The sequence below is a fragment of the Anser anser genome (assembly GCF_964211835.1).
Source record: "Anser anser genome assembly, chromosome: 4".
Lineage (NCBI taxonomy): Eukaryota > Metazoa > Chordata > Aves > Anseriformes > Anatidae > Anser > Anser anser.
The window spans coordinates 54,333,969-54,352,859 of record NC_139724.1 but is presented as its reverse complement, the minus strand read 5'-3'; the positions used below and the strand labels follow the sequence as shown (position 1 = coordinate 54,352,859).

General features: G+C 47.6%; 1 protein-coding gene across 11 annotated transcripts in view; it reads right to left on the bottom strand.

The window, feature by feature from the left end:
- Positions 1 to 9,083: 9,083 nt before the first annotated feature.
- The window catches only part of RBM47 (RNA binding motif protein 47), a 77,089-nt gene continuing 67,281 nt past the window's right edge, over positions 9,084 to 18,891 (bottom strand). For 7 of the 11 annotated variants that reach the window (XM_083833694.1, XM_083833695.1, XM_083833700.1 and 4 more), the window contains 4 exons: positions 17,727 to 18,886; positions 15,987 to 16,193; positions 13,266 to 13,468; positions 9,084 to 11,835 (listed from right to left, as the gene is read on the bottom strand). In XM_083833694.1, coding sequence (XP_083689820.1) covers positions 11,578 to 11,835; positions 13,266 to 13,468; positions 15,987 to 16,193; positions 17,727 to 18,886 — 1,828 coding nt within the window. In that variant the 3' untranslated portion in view covers positions 9,084 to 11,577. The remainder of the gene's footprint in view (positions 11,836 to 13,265; positions 13,469 to 15,986; positions 16,194 to 17,726; positions 18,887 to 18,891) is intronic. The other 4 variants (XM_083833696.1, XM_083833691.1, XM_083833692.1 and 1 more) reach the window with 1 other exon arrangement.

Below are 18,891 nucleotides of genomic sequence, written 5' to 3'. Positions count from 1 at the left end.
CCAGTACAGCCCCAGGTGATCTTCCTGCCCATCACACCGGGATGGTGACATCCAGCTCCAAGGAAAAACGTTCTGGAAGTGCAGAGAGACACAATTAGTCCCCTTTCTACTCACTAGGGGTTTTAAACCTTCTGGGGCTTATGGATTGACCCAATTAATGAATAGACAGGCAGAAATTAATACAAAAACAAACAAAAAAGCTCCTGTTCTTGTAAGCCTGGAATCAACAACACAAAAATACTGAGGGGCTTGAGGAAAGCTTGCCAGGCACAATTTATAATAATGCTTTTAAACGTGTAATGAGCCATCAGAAGGCTATTCTGAAATATCTTTCTGGCAGATGTTTTCCTTTTTTCCAAGATAATGTGTGCTGTCAGGATGCTTTAGTAGTCTCTTCTTAAAGATTTTTCTGGAAATCTCCACTTTCATTGAATTATGAGTATTTAAGCGTATTATGTACGTTATATGCCATTGCTTATCTCACACAGGCCATTTCAGGGTGTTCCTAAGTTTTGTCAAAGTCAGGTTTTGCATGGTCATTTTAAGACCAGAAGAAAACACCTACTGTGGCTCACGGTGGCCAAGTCAGCTCTCCCTGCAGGTTTCACTTTTTGCACACACGAAAAACCATTTCTTGAGTTAACTGGGGTCAAACCTCTTGAGGGCTGATGAGGGTGATCAACAGCGTCTGTGGGAACAGCAGCAAAGTTAGATGAGGTGGTGCTGGAGCTTCTTCAGGAGGGGAAAAGGAGTAAAAACAATTGTATTTGCTGCCCTGGCATGAGAAAGAGCTGTCAGTGCTGGGTCCTGCCTTTTCCTCTCACTGACTGGGCTTGCCCACTGCCCTTCCTAACCCTTGAGAAGGTGGGTAATGAAAGAAAAGAATGAGAAGAGCAAGTGAGCAGAGGCTGGCTGGGCAGGACATGGAGGAGATACAGCGGGGCTGCTGGCAGGCACGTGAGGCTTCTCGTGCCCAGGAATTCTCTCTGGAAAAAACCTATCAGCAGGAGTAAATGGGAGCAGCAGAGCTGGCAGTGAGTAAAAATGGCTCGTGGCAGGAAATATTGGGACCAAACCTCGGAAGCATCATGGAAAGAGCTACGACTGCAGTGATAAAAAGGGGCATTTCCAAATGCCCCAAAATTCCCAAAGAGGCTCCATGGGTGCCAGAAAAGCGGCGGGCATCCACGTCTAGTGTGTGAACTGAGCAGGTGCCTTCAGAGGTCCCCGCCAACCTGTGGTTCCACTGCTGCTCTGTGCCAGGGCAACAGTTTGCACGGGAATGTGGCAAACCGCACCAGAAAGCTGAGCCTGGCTGAACACAAGCCCTCGCTCCTCCCCTGCGGCCCGTCTCAGCGGCTGGCTCAGCAACGTTTCTCCAAATGGCGGGCGAGCATCCCTGGGTGCTGGGGGTGCAGGGCTCACCTGCTCTTGCTCTGGTTTGGAAACGTGGGCATCGCACCGTCATAGTGCTTGAGACAAAAAAACAGCTTTGCCTGTGAGGGTGCTCCACTAGCACGTCCCGGGGGACAGCAGTGAATAGGAACTTTTCAGCCTTGCTTGTTATCATGGTTACACCAAGGCTTCCTTGCATCCCAAATTGACCAGACTGTAGCAAAAAGCTGCTTAAACACTCAGACTAATGTTGCTGTAAAGGAAATACTGGTCTGTGTCAGCACACGGGAGTGCAGCCAAACAAGAAAAACAAAAGCACAGAGCCGCGGTTGTCAGAAGTCGGAGAGCGTGCAACCTCGCCTGTAGGGGAGGACGGTCCCAGTGACGGGCACCCCTACCCCTGCCCTTCGCACCGGGAGTCATTTATGGGGCAGTTCTGTGAGCTAACAGGAAAATGTCCACGTGAATACCATGGGTAGGTAGGATGGGCCAAACAGAGCGAGTCACAGGCACGGTCTGCACGGTTTCCTGCCTGTATTATGTTTCTTCTAATGTTTCCCCAGCTGGCCTTCTCATCCCAGCGGGCATCGCTGGCTGGCCACAGCCCTCAGCCACGATGTTCCTGCTTGTGACCCATCTCGTGCTGAGGTGTTTGGGCTGAACTGGCTTTCCCCATCCCAGCATCGAGCTTTTCTTTCAGAAGCTGATGGTGTTCTGGAGATGAAGCAAAAACTAAATGTTGCTGCTTTCCGGGGTAATACGGTGCTAACCAACTTCCCAGTTTGTTACCTGGTGTTAATTGCTGCTGCTCGAACTCAAAGGGCAGATGTGAAAGCTTGGCTTTTGGAAAGTGGTTGTTAATTCTCTGGTTGCAAAAGCGAATGGTGAGCAATCCTCACCTACAATGAGGTTACAGGACTGATTTCCTAAATGCCACAGCCAGGGCGAAAGAGTAAAGCTCACCGAGAGGGTTTTCGAGCTACAGCGCTTGGCCCTGAGCAGCTCCCCATCCCCAGCCTTTCCCACTTCAAACCATTGTTTTTTTTTTTTTCCTCTTGTGGGCAAATCATTTACTGTAATTTAATGATCACAACCACATAAAATTCACTTCCTTGTGGTAAAAAAGAAAGGATTAAATGTCTCGGTTTATCTTTCCACGTGGGTCACATGGCCAGAGCTGGTTGTAAAATGTGGAAGAACGGGTTTGAGGTGTAGCAGTGCCAAGTGCTGTACATTTCCGTATGCTCTCTACCCTGCGTATCGCTCACAAAGACGCCACAGAAAGACGAGGAAGTTTGCTTTCTCAGGGAGTGGATTTTTTTTTCTTTTTAAACGTAATGCATCATTTATTATTCTTAAATCTAATCTTTTAAGACCTCAGTGCTGTCCTAGTCCCAACCCCAAAAGGAACAAACTGAGAGAAACTCCTGCTCAGCCACACAAAAGCCAAATTATTGAACAAAATCAGATGGCCGGCTTATAACAAAGCAATCAGCGTCTCAAAAAACCTCATGAGCAACACAGATGGGATGCATATCTCAGAACCTCATACATCGATAAATGACCCGTCAGCTCTGAAGGAGCCCCTTGTGCAGCTGGTAACCTCTCGTGCTAACAGCAGCACTGGGGGCTCGGGGGAAGGTGGTGGGGAAGGCCCACCACCACTGAAGGTGGTGGGGAAGGCCCACCTGGTTGGCATTTGGGAACGTGGCTGCTGGGTAGGGCTTGTTGGGTCAGAAGGAGTTTGGGACTCTGGGACTGTACGGTGCCAAACAGGACTTGGTTCTCCTTGCCAATACAAATGTAGAGGCTTGTTTAAATGATTCCTTTGTCCCTGGTGGGGCTCTTGCACTAGGCTGTAAGCAATTGTGCTTCTCTTTACAAAGAGCCTTTTTCATCGTCACTTCCAAAGAGACACTGGAATATGTAGGAAATGCTCTGTGCCCCCAGAGGAGAGGCAGTAGGCTCACGTCTGTCACACTCAAAGCAGGTCCTGGGGCTTCAGCACTTCTGAGCCCCGTGGCTGGAGCTCACCTGAAGCCAGCCCCAGCAGTGGTGAGTGTTTATCCATTACTTCTGAGCGGTAGTGGTGCTTGCGAATGCTGAAGACATGCTGACACTGTGCTCAGCCCAAGTCTTTGTTACCAGTAAAGTTCAAGATGAAGCACTTACTCGTGGGTGAATCCCAGCCCTGGCATGGGACACAACCTGGAGTCTGTGCTCCACAGAAATCCTTTTTTGCTTCGTATGAGAGAAGAGTGAAACCAACAGGAAAAACACAATGCTAACTGCGGTGTGTTGTAACTGCTTTATGTGCAGTACAATTGGCAACACCTTGTTGGACAGGGTATGGACGCTGTCCGGTTTTATGGAAAGCACGTGATGGGTTCTGAATGAGCCTCTGATGGTGCCTACAGGGATGAAAGAACCATTTCCTAAATTGTGATGCACTTAACGTTGCACCTTTGATACCAGTGGTGATGATGCCTGCAATGATCCTACGGCTACTGATGGTGTCGGTCACCTTGCAGATACAGGACTGCTGAGCATCAGAGCCATTTGAAAAGCATCCCTCTTCACTGGTGAATACAAAATCCTCATTTGAATTTCAGGGACTTTGCATACATGTATTTGGCTATTTCCATCTCTTGGAGTGAATCAGATTTCAGTATATTCCCCGGCAAAAGAGAAATAAGCTTTTTGATCCAAAGAGACATACAGAATTATTTCTTCCATTTATTTCTGTTTTGTGGGACCCTGTGAAAAAAAAATCATGCCTGTGATGGAGCAGGAGGTCTCTCTGGGGCGGTCTGGCTTGAAGACTAATGCAGGATCTGTTGGCAGAAACAAGATCAGCCTTTCTGTGCATCTCCCTTCAGGGCTGCTAGGAGGAAAGAGAGGTGCGTGGCCAACACACTCATATCGCTGCCCTTCTCAGTGCTCAATAGAGAAAAACAGAAAAGACAAATGAAGACATTTTCCTGCCTTTTGTGGATGTTACCTGCTTGCCCAGTCAAAGTCCCGAATTTGACAGGCCAATGCTGGGTGCATTGGTGTGGAGGAGCTGCTCTGCACTCCCTCTCTGGGGGGACAGCTCCAGTGGGGAGGGATGTGTGCCCAAACTAAGGACATGAAAGGATTTCTTCCCTGCCACAGTATGATGCCCATTCCCATCTGATCAGCGTTCCCATGGACCAAAGCCCATCGCCAAGCTTCCCAGTTTGTCTTGATGATACCTGCAGTGCATTCTTCAGGTGTGTCTCCTCTGGTCTCCCTTAAATGCCTCGCCTCATGACTCAGGCTGCAAGTCTGAGTCAGACATCATGCTCTTCCCCACCTTTCTTTTCTGATGTAGGGCAATCCTAACGTACTTCACCTCATGCTTCCTGGGGCTCCTCCATGGCACGAGGGCGATTGGGTGTGCTCCAGGTCCTGCTGCAGCACTGTGGGCTCAGGGCATGGCCAACAGTGACACCATGGGAGGAGGTGTGTCTGCACGGAGCGTGGGGCTTGGTGCAGCCTCCTCAAATTTTAACACTCCTTTGGATGCTTTGTCTTTTGGAAGGGTTTGCTGCGACACTTCGGGTGGTAGCAAGAAGCTCTCCAGCTGATGGTAGCAGAGGTTTGGAGGAGGTAGCCTGGTTTGAAGAACTTGCCAGATATTGTCGTTGTTGTCCCAACAACTAATTGTAGGGGCCTAGTGATGGTGCATGTCATTCCTCCCACAAAGGAGGCAATAAAAATGTTGCCCCCAAAGGACGCTGCTTCCTTGTCTTACTGTGTGGGGTTCTCTGAGCAGAAGCCTGGACCGCTTACGCAATGACAAAGGGAAAGGAGATCAGGTGTTTACTTGCTTGGATATAACCTTGGTGACATGATCATTGGTGAGGTGCTGGTGTCCCCCAACATTTTGCCTACCAGTCCCCCGCCTGGGCAGCACAGGGCCTTCCCGTGCACCCTGCCATGCTCTCAGCAGCTGCACTGCTCCTGCCTGGAGAGCTGCGGGTGCCTCCATGGTGCAGCCTGGAGGCCAGCCTTGCAGCTGCTGGCTGTGGTGTGTCCTACACAAAAGCTGGTGAGCCGAGGTGTCTGGCTGCCTGGAGTGAAGCCAGGCCTTGAGGGAATCCTTCACTTATCCACGTGGCTGGAAAACACTCCGGTAAGGGACAGCAGCTGAAAAGTCACAGACTGGGGAAACTAAGGATGCCCCGTGTGCAGGCGTACAGGTTTAATAAGTAATCGCTTGTTATCGCATGCCTTGTCGAGTGATTGCAAGATACCCTGGTCTGTAACCCACAGATTTGTTACAGGAGTGAGAATTGCTTGTTGCAGTTATTGTTTCAAAGCTTTGGAACAAAGGAACTGCTGGTAAGTGTAGGCTGTTTTGCTTCTGACCAATTTAAATGCCTCTCTCTCTCAGCAAGCTAGCTTGAGGTCACTCCCGTGGCTTGTGTAGGCTGCTGGCAGTTTTTGTCACGCTTCAGTGAGATCGTTTGGTTAACTGTGGCTTCCCACTTCCCACAAGCAAGCGGACTGCAGGCAGAGGCCAAGCTGACACAGAACTTCAGTGACATTGCAAACACGTCCAAGGACAGGCTCAAAGAGCAGCCAGACCTGTTCACCTCTGGCAAAAATTAAATGTGGTGGTTTGGAAAGAGGTAAGAAAGAATGAACAAAAGCATATCGTGCTTCAAAGTAAAAGTACAGCCGTGGACAACCAGAGCATGAAATGTGGCACTGCTTCTGTCTGGTGACCACCATACAACCTGGTCACATACAGAAGCATGGGAGCTGCCAGGGTAGGCACAACCCCACAACCAAAGCAGAGTTTGTGATTTTACCTCTATAAATACCCTTGGGAATGACAGCAGGATTTTTTAACAGGGACAGGACACAGTCCATTGATCTTCCCTCAGGATGAAAGGTGGCTGTGGGTACACCTATGAGGATGGAGGAGCAGCCTCAGAGTTTGCCATGGGGCAGGGCATCGCCCAACACAGCCCGTTCAGATAGAGACGTCTGTCACCATGTTGGAAAGATGGGGCTGTTAGGTGCACGTGGGACAAGTCCGAGCACATCTGAGCTGTTTCCTGCACAGTTTTCTAATGAAGAGTTAGCCCTTGACTGGTCACCTCCTGCAAGCAGGATCTGTAGTTTTGCCCCAGTAAGGACCGCAGGATTGAGTTTCTGTCTTCTTTTATTAGGAAACCAGCAAACACCAGTCCTGGTCTTCTGGCTGGAGGAAGAAATAATCTGATCTAATTCGTTGGCTTGACAGGAAATATTTTGTATGGAAATACTTCTACTGTCTGGCCTGTACCAGATTCCTGAAAATTTCCATGTTCTCTTTGCTCTTTGGCATCTTGAATGGCTGTAATTGCATGGTGCCTGTCTTTGTGCTAAGAGAGAAGGACTCAATGCACAGAACTGCCTTTTTTTCATTTCCTGACTTCCACCTTCTCCATGCAACACCCTTCCTGCTGTTTCATCTCCAGGCAGGACATAGCCCTGAAACTCAGTCAAGTGTGATTCAGCATTTAATTGACACACTGGAGCATAAAACCTGGCTCTGCTGACTTTCAGATGCACAGCAGAGGTAGTTTCCCCTGCTATGAGGTAGGTCTGGCCTTTATTTGTTTTACAGGTCAGCATGATGGGACACTTTTGTGGCTGATATGCATCAAGGGAGCAGCAAACTCTGCCAGTAGCTGCTGAGGACCCAGCCCAGATATGCTACACGCGTGGCACCAGTCACAGAGCAGAACATAAGATACTGTGCATGCCTTTTAGATGCACCAAAAATGCATTTTGCGTATGCTTTGAGCTCTAGAGCTTATATAAATAAGATGTTGCAATATCAGAGTGGTGTTAATCCACTTGAATTTCTTGTTAATGTGTTTATATAGTCGCTGTGTCACAGGGGTATTAATGTGTGCTCTTTCCTGAAAAAAAAAAGGTCAAAGCTGCTTTTAGCACTTTAAGTTGATACCAACCAGAGAAGGGCACGTCTGCTCTTCAAGACCATCAAGAAATATGGTCAGAGAGGGAATGGGATCAACTTGGCAATGTTCTGAGTTGTCACGATGCCCAAGGCCTTGGTAGAGCTCCTGACATTCCTGAGGCAGCAAGGTCATCTTAAAAGTACAGTTGCATTTCTCTGGCTTTGTTTATGTTAATATCCTGAGAATGACTTGCATATTTGAACCTTATGATGGGTTAATCATTAATTACGATCTTACAACACTGAAATAAGAAACCAGCAATCTAGGAAAATAACAAATTCTCTTGTGAAGTGTCTGTTTAGAAAGAGCCAGAGCATGCTGTGTAGATTCATTTTAATTTAGGGTAGCGTGGATAAAGGGAAAGAGGAAAATTCCACTAAAACATTTTAGTGTGGCACAATTCTTCATCTCACTTGAAAAAAGCTGATGTCTGTGGAGTGTATGTCTTAGCTCTGAACAACTGTAAGGGCTGTGGTTTGTGTTTTTCTCATCTCCAGATGGAGGTGGACCTCTAGGGAGTGGTAAGGTCAGCAAGGAACTGCAGGGAAAACAGTAGTCTTCCTGTGTAACTTGGTGGTTTGCCTGACAGGTAAAGTCCTAATGTGACTACACCTCCTTGAAAGCTGCTTGTAGCATTGTGATTATCCATTCCCTGAACAAGACACAGTGACCTGGTTCTGGGGATTTTTGCTGGGGCATGCAGACTCCCTAAACCAAATCTGCAAGGAAAACAGGTGAAATTAGGTTACTGGCTCCCACCCCCAAATCCTACTCTTCCAAAACCTTTCAATTTTCTAACACACACACAAACAAATGGAGAGAAAAAAAACCAGGGAAACCTTTCATGATTAGTATCTTCCAGTAAATCCAAGGCATGTTATCATGAAATGCCTTGACCTGATGGCACTGTGGGAAAAGATGGTTAAAGAGAGGAAGTTGTAGATACTTTTGCTTCCCAATGAGGACATGGAAGGAAGTGCAATATTTGTTCTGGTCTCCTTCTCGTTGGGATTATTCACTAAAGCTAATAATGCCTGCTTTAGTCACCTCTGCCTTCCTTCTGCTTTGCCTCAGGGTTTAACTCTGCTCCCTCACACTGCTCTTCTCCCAAGACTTGGTATCTGCAGCAAATTTTCTTCAGATGGACTTAGGGCAAGAAAGCAAACAGGTATTCCGGAGGACTGCAGTGCCGCCGAGAGGTGCAGCCTACCTATCTGTGCCTGAAAGGACTGCTTTTGAAGGCTGAGGCGTGCTGAGATGATAACGATGTGCCGTTTTCTCTCAACAGGGCACTTCAGTGCCAGCTCCCAGCACTTCTGGGAGCACAGTGGGGTTACAGGGGTTTTGTGCAGCTGGTGAATGGAAAGCATGGGGAGACACCATCTTCGTCTCTTCCATTCACATCTAGGCATGGACTCTAAACTGGACATGAAAAGAGTTTTGGGCTGATCCGAGGCTGCTGGAAGAATGGTGAGGTGCCCCATACACATGTTGGGATGGGCCCTGTCCTCCAGCCCATCTCCCCTCCCCGAGGAGCCCACGAGGATGCAGGCTGTGGCACCCCGCCACCCTCCTGCCCCAAGCACCCCCTCCCCAGCCGGGAGGGAGCACGTTGCCCACCAGGAAGCCTATGCAGCGTCAGGCTTCACCTGGCAGTGCGATGTTACAAAGAAATATCAGACGCTGTTTTTAAAGAATGCTTTATTCACTACATCCTAGAAATGTACCGTAAATAGAGCAAGAACTAAATAAACTCAGAGGCTTCCGACAGTACAGAAAACAGAGATACAATAAAACACCTAAAATATCAGCTCTTTCAAGAATAAGGCACGCTAGTTTTTTTTTTTCTTTTTTCTTTTTTTAATATATATATATATATTTCTTTGAATAGTTTGTTCTTAACCTAAAGATGTTCACATTTCAAGTTATCAGACTTACCTCAGTAGTAGTGTACATGAAATGGTTCAGAAGCAAGCGGAAAAGATGGGGGCGGGAGGCTGCGGCCCCCACGTCCTGCCTACTCCTGCCTTGGTGTGGTGGCCTGGAGGCTCACCCTCTTTGGGTTCCTTTCTGTCCCTGCTGCAAGCAACAGGAACCAGTGGGGAGAGGGTGGGTGGGAGGGCCACCACCCTTCATCCCTTCTCTGAGTTGGCCGTGGTTGTGGTGGAGGGGCTGGAAAGGGAACCGCAGAGCCCACTGTGCCTGGAGGCCATTGAGATGTGCTGCAACCCATGGTGGCATTTAGTGTTGAGCTGTACAAGGCCTTAGGGGGAGCCCCCAGCACTTTTTGAGCACCCCCACCAGGGTCTTCCGGGAAGGCCTTGCCCGCTTCACCTCCTCTCACCCTAAAAACAGGCAGGGCCTTCAGGTTTTGGGGCTAAGGGTTGCGTTTCCAAAAGCTCTGGGACAGACAATAAAAGCCTCCGGGGAAGGGGCACAGAGGGGCAGAGTCCGACTTAATGGTTAACTTCCTCACAGTGCTTCTGATAGAAGTTGGACAGTTTTAAATAGAGCTCAGCTTTGCTGAGTAAGAGCACCTAAAAAACAACCGCTCAATTTTGAGGCAAGAAAAATATGCATTAGACGGTCACTTTACTGAGCTGGAGGTGATCTGGAAGTGGTTCAGTTGTCAAAATATACTTTATATGAAACCCCTTCAGTTGGTATTTATACCATAAAAAGCAAAGCAAAATGGTTTACTCAGTCCCTGCTTCACACTTCCTTTCACTGGAGTTGTGTCTGCAGAGCTGACATTCTTCATCAAATGGGCAAGATATTTCTTTAACATTTTACTATACTTTACATTCACTGCACTACTAAATAAAAGCCTTTAAACAGGCCACAAAACACTGCAATAATATATTTACTTCTTAATAAAACAAACTTTTTTTTATAACATCGAAATAAACTGCCTTTGTTTTGTGGCAAACCACATACCATGTAAATTTGCAACATAAAATGACTTTTAAAATGTATATTTACAAGCTTTACATCTTAAAATCATCAGGTCCGATCCCTCCCATCCCTGATGTGCATGTGTAACTCCAGGTGCGGAGAACTGGAGTCGAGTGTGGAAGGGAGGCTGGGAGGGATGCCAGCCCTGCTGTATTAATTCCAGTATCACTACCACCCCTAGTACCTCGGAAATTTCTCACAGAACATGATGAAGCTATGGGTAAGCAGCGCTGCGCGTCCTGCTGGCAGGAGCAGGCGTGCTCTTGCCTACAACAGCGTACATTCTCAGTCACTACAGCATTTACTTCAAAGAATAAAACAAAGAGCATTCAAAAAGAGCCTAGGTTTTATACTGGATGAAGACTGAAGTCAAGACACCTTGCACAAAATATCAGGTGCTCGTTTCTGCATGTGCTCCAAGGCTGAACTACAGGTAGCTTCAATAAATAGAAAATCCAGTTCTTAAGGAAAACTCAGAGCCTTTCCTTTGCTTATTCTAAGCCTGCTAATCACACTGTGAAGAGGTCTGTGTGAGGAGGCTTTTTTTTTCTTTTCTTTCCAAAAAGACAATATTAGTACTTTTGATTTCAAATGATAACAGATTGTATTAATGCCAGCACAAAAATGCAGAGGTCTTGTACATTTTTCAAATTGCACTTTCCAGTATAACATTTTTAAATAAGATACTTGTTGTTTTTTATTTTCTTAAAAAAAAATCTAAGGTACGTATTCTTTAAATATTGAATATATTCTTCAAAATATATTGTTTAAACTTTCCCTAGCTGCTCAGGTGTGCTTTTTAATATATAGCTGATATATTATTAAAGGCACTACAAAATAGACATCTCTGGAGTGCAGAAGTTACTAAAAAATAACCTTCATACCACAAATATATTGAAAATATAACTGCTAAAAAAAAAAGACCCTATGCAACCCCACTATGATGCATATAAATGCACATAAGCGATGGGCTCAATGCATTGAGGTCGTTTAGAAATGTATGAATACAGGCGTGTTAAATTTTAAAAATAGCCTAAAAAAGTTAGTGAAAACTTCAAGCGTAGAAAACATTTCAAACACGTTTTTTCCGTGACATTCTTCACTTGCAGGTTCTGCATCAGTTTACAGAGTCCAGGCATTACTGTTTTGCAGCAGGCACGTTCTTCATAAATAGTAAAGTGTTCCTTCAGTGTTTGTTTCTCTGCCGCCCTCCGTGCCGACAGTCTCAGTACGTCTGGTAGACGTCGTGGATGGGCACCTGGATGGTGGCAGCCGGGAACGCCGGAGGCATGTAGCCGGCATATCCTCCATAGGCAGCAGCAGCAGCGGCGGCAGCGGCGGCCGCGTTCTTCTGTAGCGTGGCTATCGTCGCCGTTGCTGCAGCAGGCGCCGCAAAGGGCACGTAACTTGTCCCGTAAATGCCCGCGGCGGGGATCCTCTGCACGTTGGGGGCCATGGTGTACACCGGCGTTATGGGGCGGCCCTGGAATCAGAGTTGTAGAAAGTCCTGAGTTGGAGGGGACCCGTGAGGGTCACCCAGTCCAACTCCTGACTTCACACAGAGCAGCCTCAGTCCAATCTAAGAGCACTGTCCACACGCTTCTTGACCACCCATGGCTTGGTGCCATGACCCTGGGCAGCCTGTCCCAGTGCCTGAGCACCCTCTGGGTGCAGAACCTTTCCCTAACACCCAGCCTGCCCCTCCCCTGTCCCAGCTCCATGCCGTTCCCTCGGGTCCTGTCGCTGTCCCCAGAGGGCAGAGCTCAGCGCCTGCCCCTCCGCTCCCCTCGTGAGGGAGCTGCAGGCCGCCATGAGGCCTCCCCTCAGCCTGCTCTGCTCTGGCCTGAACAAACCAAGGGGCCTCAGCCACTCTTCATACGTCTTCTCCTACAGACCCTTCACCATCTTTTGGATATATTCTAATGTTCTTATACCCTTATAATATACCTTTATATTTATATACCCTTATACCCTTTACCCCTTCATACCCTAAGAAAGAAAAATGTCAAGGTCAGACTGGCATTATCTGCACAGGCTGCACCAAGCAGAAAATGTTTCACTTTCCTGTCCATGTGTCCTTTCAGTATTTTAGAGGCAATCATGACACAAGACCAGAACTTAGAGATGGGGTCCTGACCCTGAGCTGGGGCAAGCGGGATGACATACCACCAGGCGTCTCCCTCACCTGTGTGCTCTGCTCTCCCACAAGAATATTTCAGGTGGACACCAGCCTGGGCCACCTGCTCACTGCCACAGGTGCCCCATGGAGGACAGCACTGCAGGATGGTGAGCTTATAGGGCTTGGGCAGTGAGCATCGAGGCTAGCAGGCTTCTGGGGTTACCCATGCAATGCTACCTGGACATGTCCACACGGGGAGATGTAAAGGTCAGTGGGGCTAGAGAACAAAAACTGGATGCTGCACAGGTAAGGGGGGGAGTTCCATTCCCATCTGTGTGAAAAAGTGTTTTATAAGTCTTTGCAGCTTCAGTTGCTGTAATATCTCATTTCCACCTGGTGAACTGCAAACCCCCTAGAAGAGGAGATTATAACAGGAGGATAGACAATGCCTACCCTCTTGGGTGAAAGATGTCCTCCTGGGGGCTGTCCCCTCCCTACCAGATTTGGGTCCCCCATAGAGAGAAAGCAACTGTCCAATGTGCAAATGTCTAAGGTCAAATAAGCAGCACTTTTGGGGTGCCTGTTTCTCTCCTTTTATACAGGGAATGGTTTGGGTCAGGTTAACAAGGAAGATTTTCATGTAAAGGAAGGTGTAGCTCAGCTGCCAGATATAAGCTCCAAATGAAAGTCTCAAGTTACATGAGACAAATTTCTCTGTACATCCTGGGCAAAAAGGGCAAAATAACAGAAGCAGAAATCAGCCCTGAGCTGTACTGGGATGACCCTGAACTCACCTGGAAGGGGGGAGGCGTTGACACAGCCGGTATTACAGCTGCGGCTGCGGCTGCTGCAGCAGCTGCTGCACTGGCTGGGTCCTGCTGGACGGCAATAGGGTTGATGATGTGCTCAACTGTGTGGATCTTGCCATCTTCCATCATCTTGGCTGGTGGTGCGGCCTGAAACATGGAGTACTGGGCACTGATCGCAGGGATGGCCACTAGGAGAGACCAGAGACATCAGGTGTGTTGGGAGAGGGTCTCCAGAGCCTCATCTCAAAGAGCACACAGCCCTCCCTCCTGGCTATGCCAGCTCTCCCACGCTCCTCTCATCAGGACAGGTAGCCCCATGTGCCAGTGAGGGACCTGGAGCACCTCTACCCTCCCTGCAGGTCAGAGCACCACCACCGATGCTCAGGAGCATGGTGATGGGCTTGGTGCTGCCTGCTCTGCCCTGTACTTGTCCCCTTGGCATGGGTGTCCTAGGGCCAGAACCCTGCCCTGGATTTACACAGCCCCTTCTGACCATCACCATCCTCTCTCTGGTGAAGAATGTGGCCTCAGCACAGAGATGGGTGGTAGTACCTACTGCCCCAAAAAGCTTCCTGCTCCAGCTGCTGAGATTGAGGGATGTGTGGTTACTTCAGGAAAGAAAGGTGAAGTTTGTACTACAGAACTTGCAGGCAGTAACTGGCCCAGTCTATATCCTGTCCTTTAGCCAACCCTGTGAAATACCACCTGATTTACTATTATACATTTCCCAGGACTAACTTGGCTAAATACATTTTAACCCATCTTTCTGGTACAGCATCAGTTTGTTTAATGGCACTGAAAAAGAAATTACTTTTAAGAGAATGCTCCTCAAGCCAAAATTTGACAATGCCAAATAACTAGAGCTAAGGTCTTACAGATGAAGGGAAAATGCTCTGATCAGAATAACTGTGTGTTCAGAGGCAGTGAGTATGCCTGTGCTTCTAGGGGAGCTTCGCAGCACTGCTTAGGGAAGAAATGTGCTTTGCTAGACATTCCCAATAACCAGATTTGTAATTCCATCGTTGCCTCATAATGTGCTGTTCAGCCTTCAGCTCTGAAGCCTTTCAGGAGGACGGGTATTCGTAAGGAAAATGGGGTAAGTAATAAATGATGGACTAAGAGGTGATGTTGGCAACTATGAGAGGGGCAGCCATTAAGTCAGAAATGAAGCCAAATTAGTACACGGTTTTGTTCCACTGGGATGAAACTTAGCAATATGGAAGTGTGCAATTCTGCCTGTGGGCAGGACAGGTCCCAGCAAGCAGTATTCTCGTTTTGATCACAGAGACTTCAACAAGGGATCTGATCATATATCTTTCAGGCAGAGATGTTTCCACCTCTGGTGATCTCCCATTGTCTCAAGCAGAGACTTCTGCCTGTGACCTTTTCCAGTCTTCCTTCTACATCAGTTACACCTGGTCAGCCAAACCCAAATTTTATCAGTGCTTTAAATAACCTGGATAATGTCCCACTGAAGAAAAGGCATAAAGCTCACATGCCCCTTTCTGCAGTAACTTCTGGCAGAAAAGCAGAAACAGGCAGCTGGGGTATTGGGGTGAGGTCTCAAAAGTTTCCTAATCATTTGTAAAGAATTGAGCTTTAAGATATTTCTAAATGGAGGGAAACTTTGCAGAGTCTGTTCCTCTCTACTTCTCCATTCTGGTAGTGTGATTTCAGAGTAATTTCCTTTTGATAACAGAGGTAAGTCTCACACGTAGTTCCTCTTACCAGATCAGCTGATCTGGTTGGGGAAAAGAGACCAAGTGCTTCTGTGCTCACGGCTTGTGCTGGAACCACGTGAGATGGGAAGACCAGATAAAGAGATCTGAATCTGAACATGTTTCAAGTGTAGAAACATTTGGACTTGAGATTCAGGTTTTGTTTGGTAGTTGAATTAATTACACAGACACCACTAATAAATACTAGGATAAAATCAAGCATGTGTTTCAAAAACACTTTTCAAGCATCCTTTAGTAATACCTGGAATTCCTGAAGTATCTTTACAAACATGCATAGTAGTAATATTTTCTTTTTGTAAGTGGGTAGTTTTCTCAGGAAGCCTCAGATCTTCCTTTGGAAATGATCCTAATCTTTTAACAGCATTCCTCCTTCTCTAGACCTCTTCTCACATTATTTAATGCAGCTGTTGCAAAGAACTCTTCATGGTTTTCATTAGATGCAGGTTGTAGTTTACACTGACATTATGAAACTTGTCCTGGTGAACCACTGCAACTTTAGTATTCAACACTGTTTAGGTCTGCAATTAAAATTTGCATGGGGAGAGGAGTGGAGAGAAAATCAGAGGACTTGTACAAGAGAGTTTGCCCCTCTCACAAACGGCCCAGGGTGAAATTAACAGTTTAGAAATTTGGGGAGAGGAAGGTTGCTCTTAGTCACCATGTTCTAGTGTACAAGACTAGACAAAGGGGAAAGTCTGCTTCCTCCTGAGGAGGTGCAAAAGGGGACAGGAAAGGTGGATGCAGCTTCAGTTATTTTTTCCTTTGGACTGAAGAGCTCCCAGATGCTCTTGTTCGCTGTCCTACTGCTTGTTTGCAGGAAGCCCAGCAAGAGCCAGACATGGGACCATCTCCACCACCACACGGGCTGGTCTTGGACCATGGTCTCAGAACAGGAGCTCTCTGGCCACCTTTGTGTTCCCCCCCGCCCCGTCCCACAGACATAGTCATTCCAACTGCTCACACTAACCTGCACCAGGCTTAATGGCCACTGGGTTGACAGCAGGTAATTCCAGGTTGGGTACCAGCTCGTATCCTTTTTCCTGCTGTTTTCCTTTGCCTTCATGGTATCTGCTGTATATGCCACGTCCGGCGGAGTACCCCCCCAGGTAGGAGCCCCGGGGGCCGGGGGCTCTGTTGCCAGCTGCACCTCGCCCTCTGCCTCGTATGCTGCCTGCTTAGGATAAAAACATAGAAGAGGATGGTGAACAACAGGCAGTAGCAGCATCGTGGGGAGTGCGAACAGCCTCAGACTTTGCGAAACCAGGAGGCACGTGCTTAGAAATGAGGCTGCTGCTGTCAGTTTGATCTTAGTGACTTTACTTATGAAAATAGAAGAGTTTGGCCTTAGACGCACCTAGTAAGACTACGGAGGTTTTGCTCTTGATCTTTCTGACTGCAAATTAATGGCTTGTTTATGGTGATGCAACTCTTGTGGCCAGTTTTATGAGTGTAACACAGTCATCAGGGAGAGAGAGGATCCTCCAGGGGTAATTTCTGTGTAGTGGAAACAGCTTCTGCTCTCAGCTGTCCTTCAGAGGAGACAGCCCCTCAGCAATGGGACCATGTAGTGGTGGCCCAAAGCTGTACCTGGCCTTTAAGAAGCTTTATTCCACCACTGAATATATTTTTAAATAGAGCCTTTTGCTTTCTTTCCATGTATGTGAATATTACACATCTCCAACAGTACTGCCTCTATTTATCTTAGCAGCACCGCACACTTTAAAACGGTACTTTGGACATTGTGGTATTAATGTGCTCTGTGATGGCCTAATTAAACATTTAGACTGTTGCTTAGCTCATCTGTGGTTCATTACAAGTACAGATCTGGAAATTGAGCTGAGGCTGTAATTCTTGATCAGCTAGAGTTAAAAATGTTTATTGTTTTACATGGGTGCCTAAATAATACATTCATGCTAAACTGCCCGTTATATGGAAATGCACATTAAGTTTCAGGAAACTATAATTCCTGTAAGTACAGGATAATTGTAATTATTACACCAGTTATAGCTGCTATTTTTATTTTTTTTATGAATAACTGATTTTCAGTTAATTTTTAATGGTTGTAATCCATAACTAATTAAAGCATACATAATAAAAGAATTGTCCTGCACTCATGTTATTCCTTCTGCTAATAGTTCTTAACAGACTTTATGAAGGACACAGCACTTGCTGGCATATTAACGCAGAGGGCAGATGACACCTGGAGAGTTTCCAACAGGCTTTTCCCGACACCCTCCCCTTTGGATGACCAGGTCTGCCATGTGGCTCTCACCAGACCCACATCTCTAGGAGAAGGCAGAGGGAGCATCCTTTGTCATGATCTCTAATACTCAGGATGCAGCTGTTCAGAAGGAGGCATCAGAAGCTGAAGTCCTCGGACTGTCCATTTACCCAGACAGTACAACGCTCATAAAAACCAGCTCTCTCTCTTCTTCACCCCACGCTTGTTCTGTTCGCTCATTCTTTTAGTGTAGTTTTGATGCCTCTTTCAAACTGGCATGTACTTCAGCAATTATCTCTAGATAAACACACTCTGCATAGTCATAACTTTAAGTGAGATGGAACATGCATATGATAAAAAGACTTATAAAAGTGTGTTTAAGAAAAAAGTGCCCAGCACCAGCTGTCCTTTGGCTCAGGCAGACCTTGGGTCATGCCAGCCTGAGATCAAGCCTGCCCATCACTTCCCCTAATTGTGCTTACTAACCTTTCACAAAGTAATCTCTGTTGGGCCCGATCAGGGCATTGTACGGATATCCATAATACGCTAGTGTGTACGGATCACAAGAGTAAACATAATTAGGTTGCTGAGCTACTTCGGGTGTTGCTGCGGCCCCTCCTTTCGCTGCTTTCTGGTAGCGAGTGTACTGCTCCTTGTCCACCGGCTTGGCCAAGGTAACCTCCAGGCACGAGCCTTCCAGTTCCACACCATTGAGGTTGTTCATGGCGTGGATGGCATCTTCCCTGGTTGTAAAGTGCACAAAGGCGTAATCACGTATTTTTTTCACCCGCTCTACACAGCCGGGGTTAAACTGCCCAAAGACCTTTTTAATGGTGTCCTCTGTGGTCTCAATCATTAAGTTCCTCACATAGAGGATTTTAACAGTCTCCATGACATCTTCATCCACGTCGATCTCTGGTTCTGCCCAGTCAACGGCAATTTGGTGTCCCCACAGCTGGATCCTTCCCGGCATGAGCTTCCTCCTGGCCATCGCTGCCGCTCGGTGGCTCTCGTACTCCACAAAGGCGAAGCCTCTGTTCTTCATCTTGTCTGCAGCGCTCGCGTACACGATGACATCCAGCACGCCTTCCGTTACCTTGGCGATCTCCTCCAGAATCTCCTCTCTCTTCTTCATTTTGGGAATGCCTCCGATGAAGAGCCGGCAGTTGTCCACGCTGCAGCACACACCCAGCAGCCTGCCAGGGCGGATCTCGTAGTTGTTCAGTTCCCTGACGGCTCGCTTCGCCTCGTGCTTCTGCGTGTACATCACGAAGGCGTAGCCGCGGTTCTTCCCGTCAAAGTCCATCATCAGGCGCATTTCGTAGATGCGGCCGACAGACTCGAACACGGGGACGAGCTCGTCTTCGTAGACGTCGCGGGGGATTTTGCCCACAAAGACTTCGCAGCCGCGAGGAGGGTGCAGGCCCTCCCAGCCGGGAGGAGGGCCGCCGTACTTGCGTTGCCCGTTCTCCTGGATCATGCTGTATCCGGTGCGCTCCATCAGCGCCAGCAGAGCCGCCTCGTTGGGCGCACCGGCTACGCCTTCGGGGACTTTCGTGGCAGCCACGTTGGAGGAATCGTTGCTCATCCTTGTAGTGGAGTCCTCAGCGGTCATGATGTCAAACTCATTCAAAACCCGATAAAACCTGGA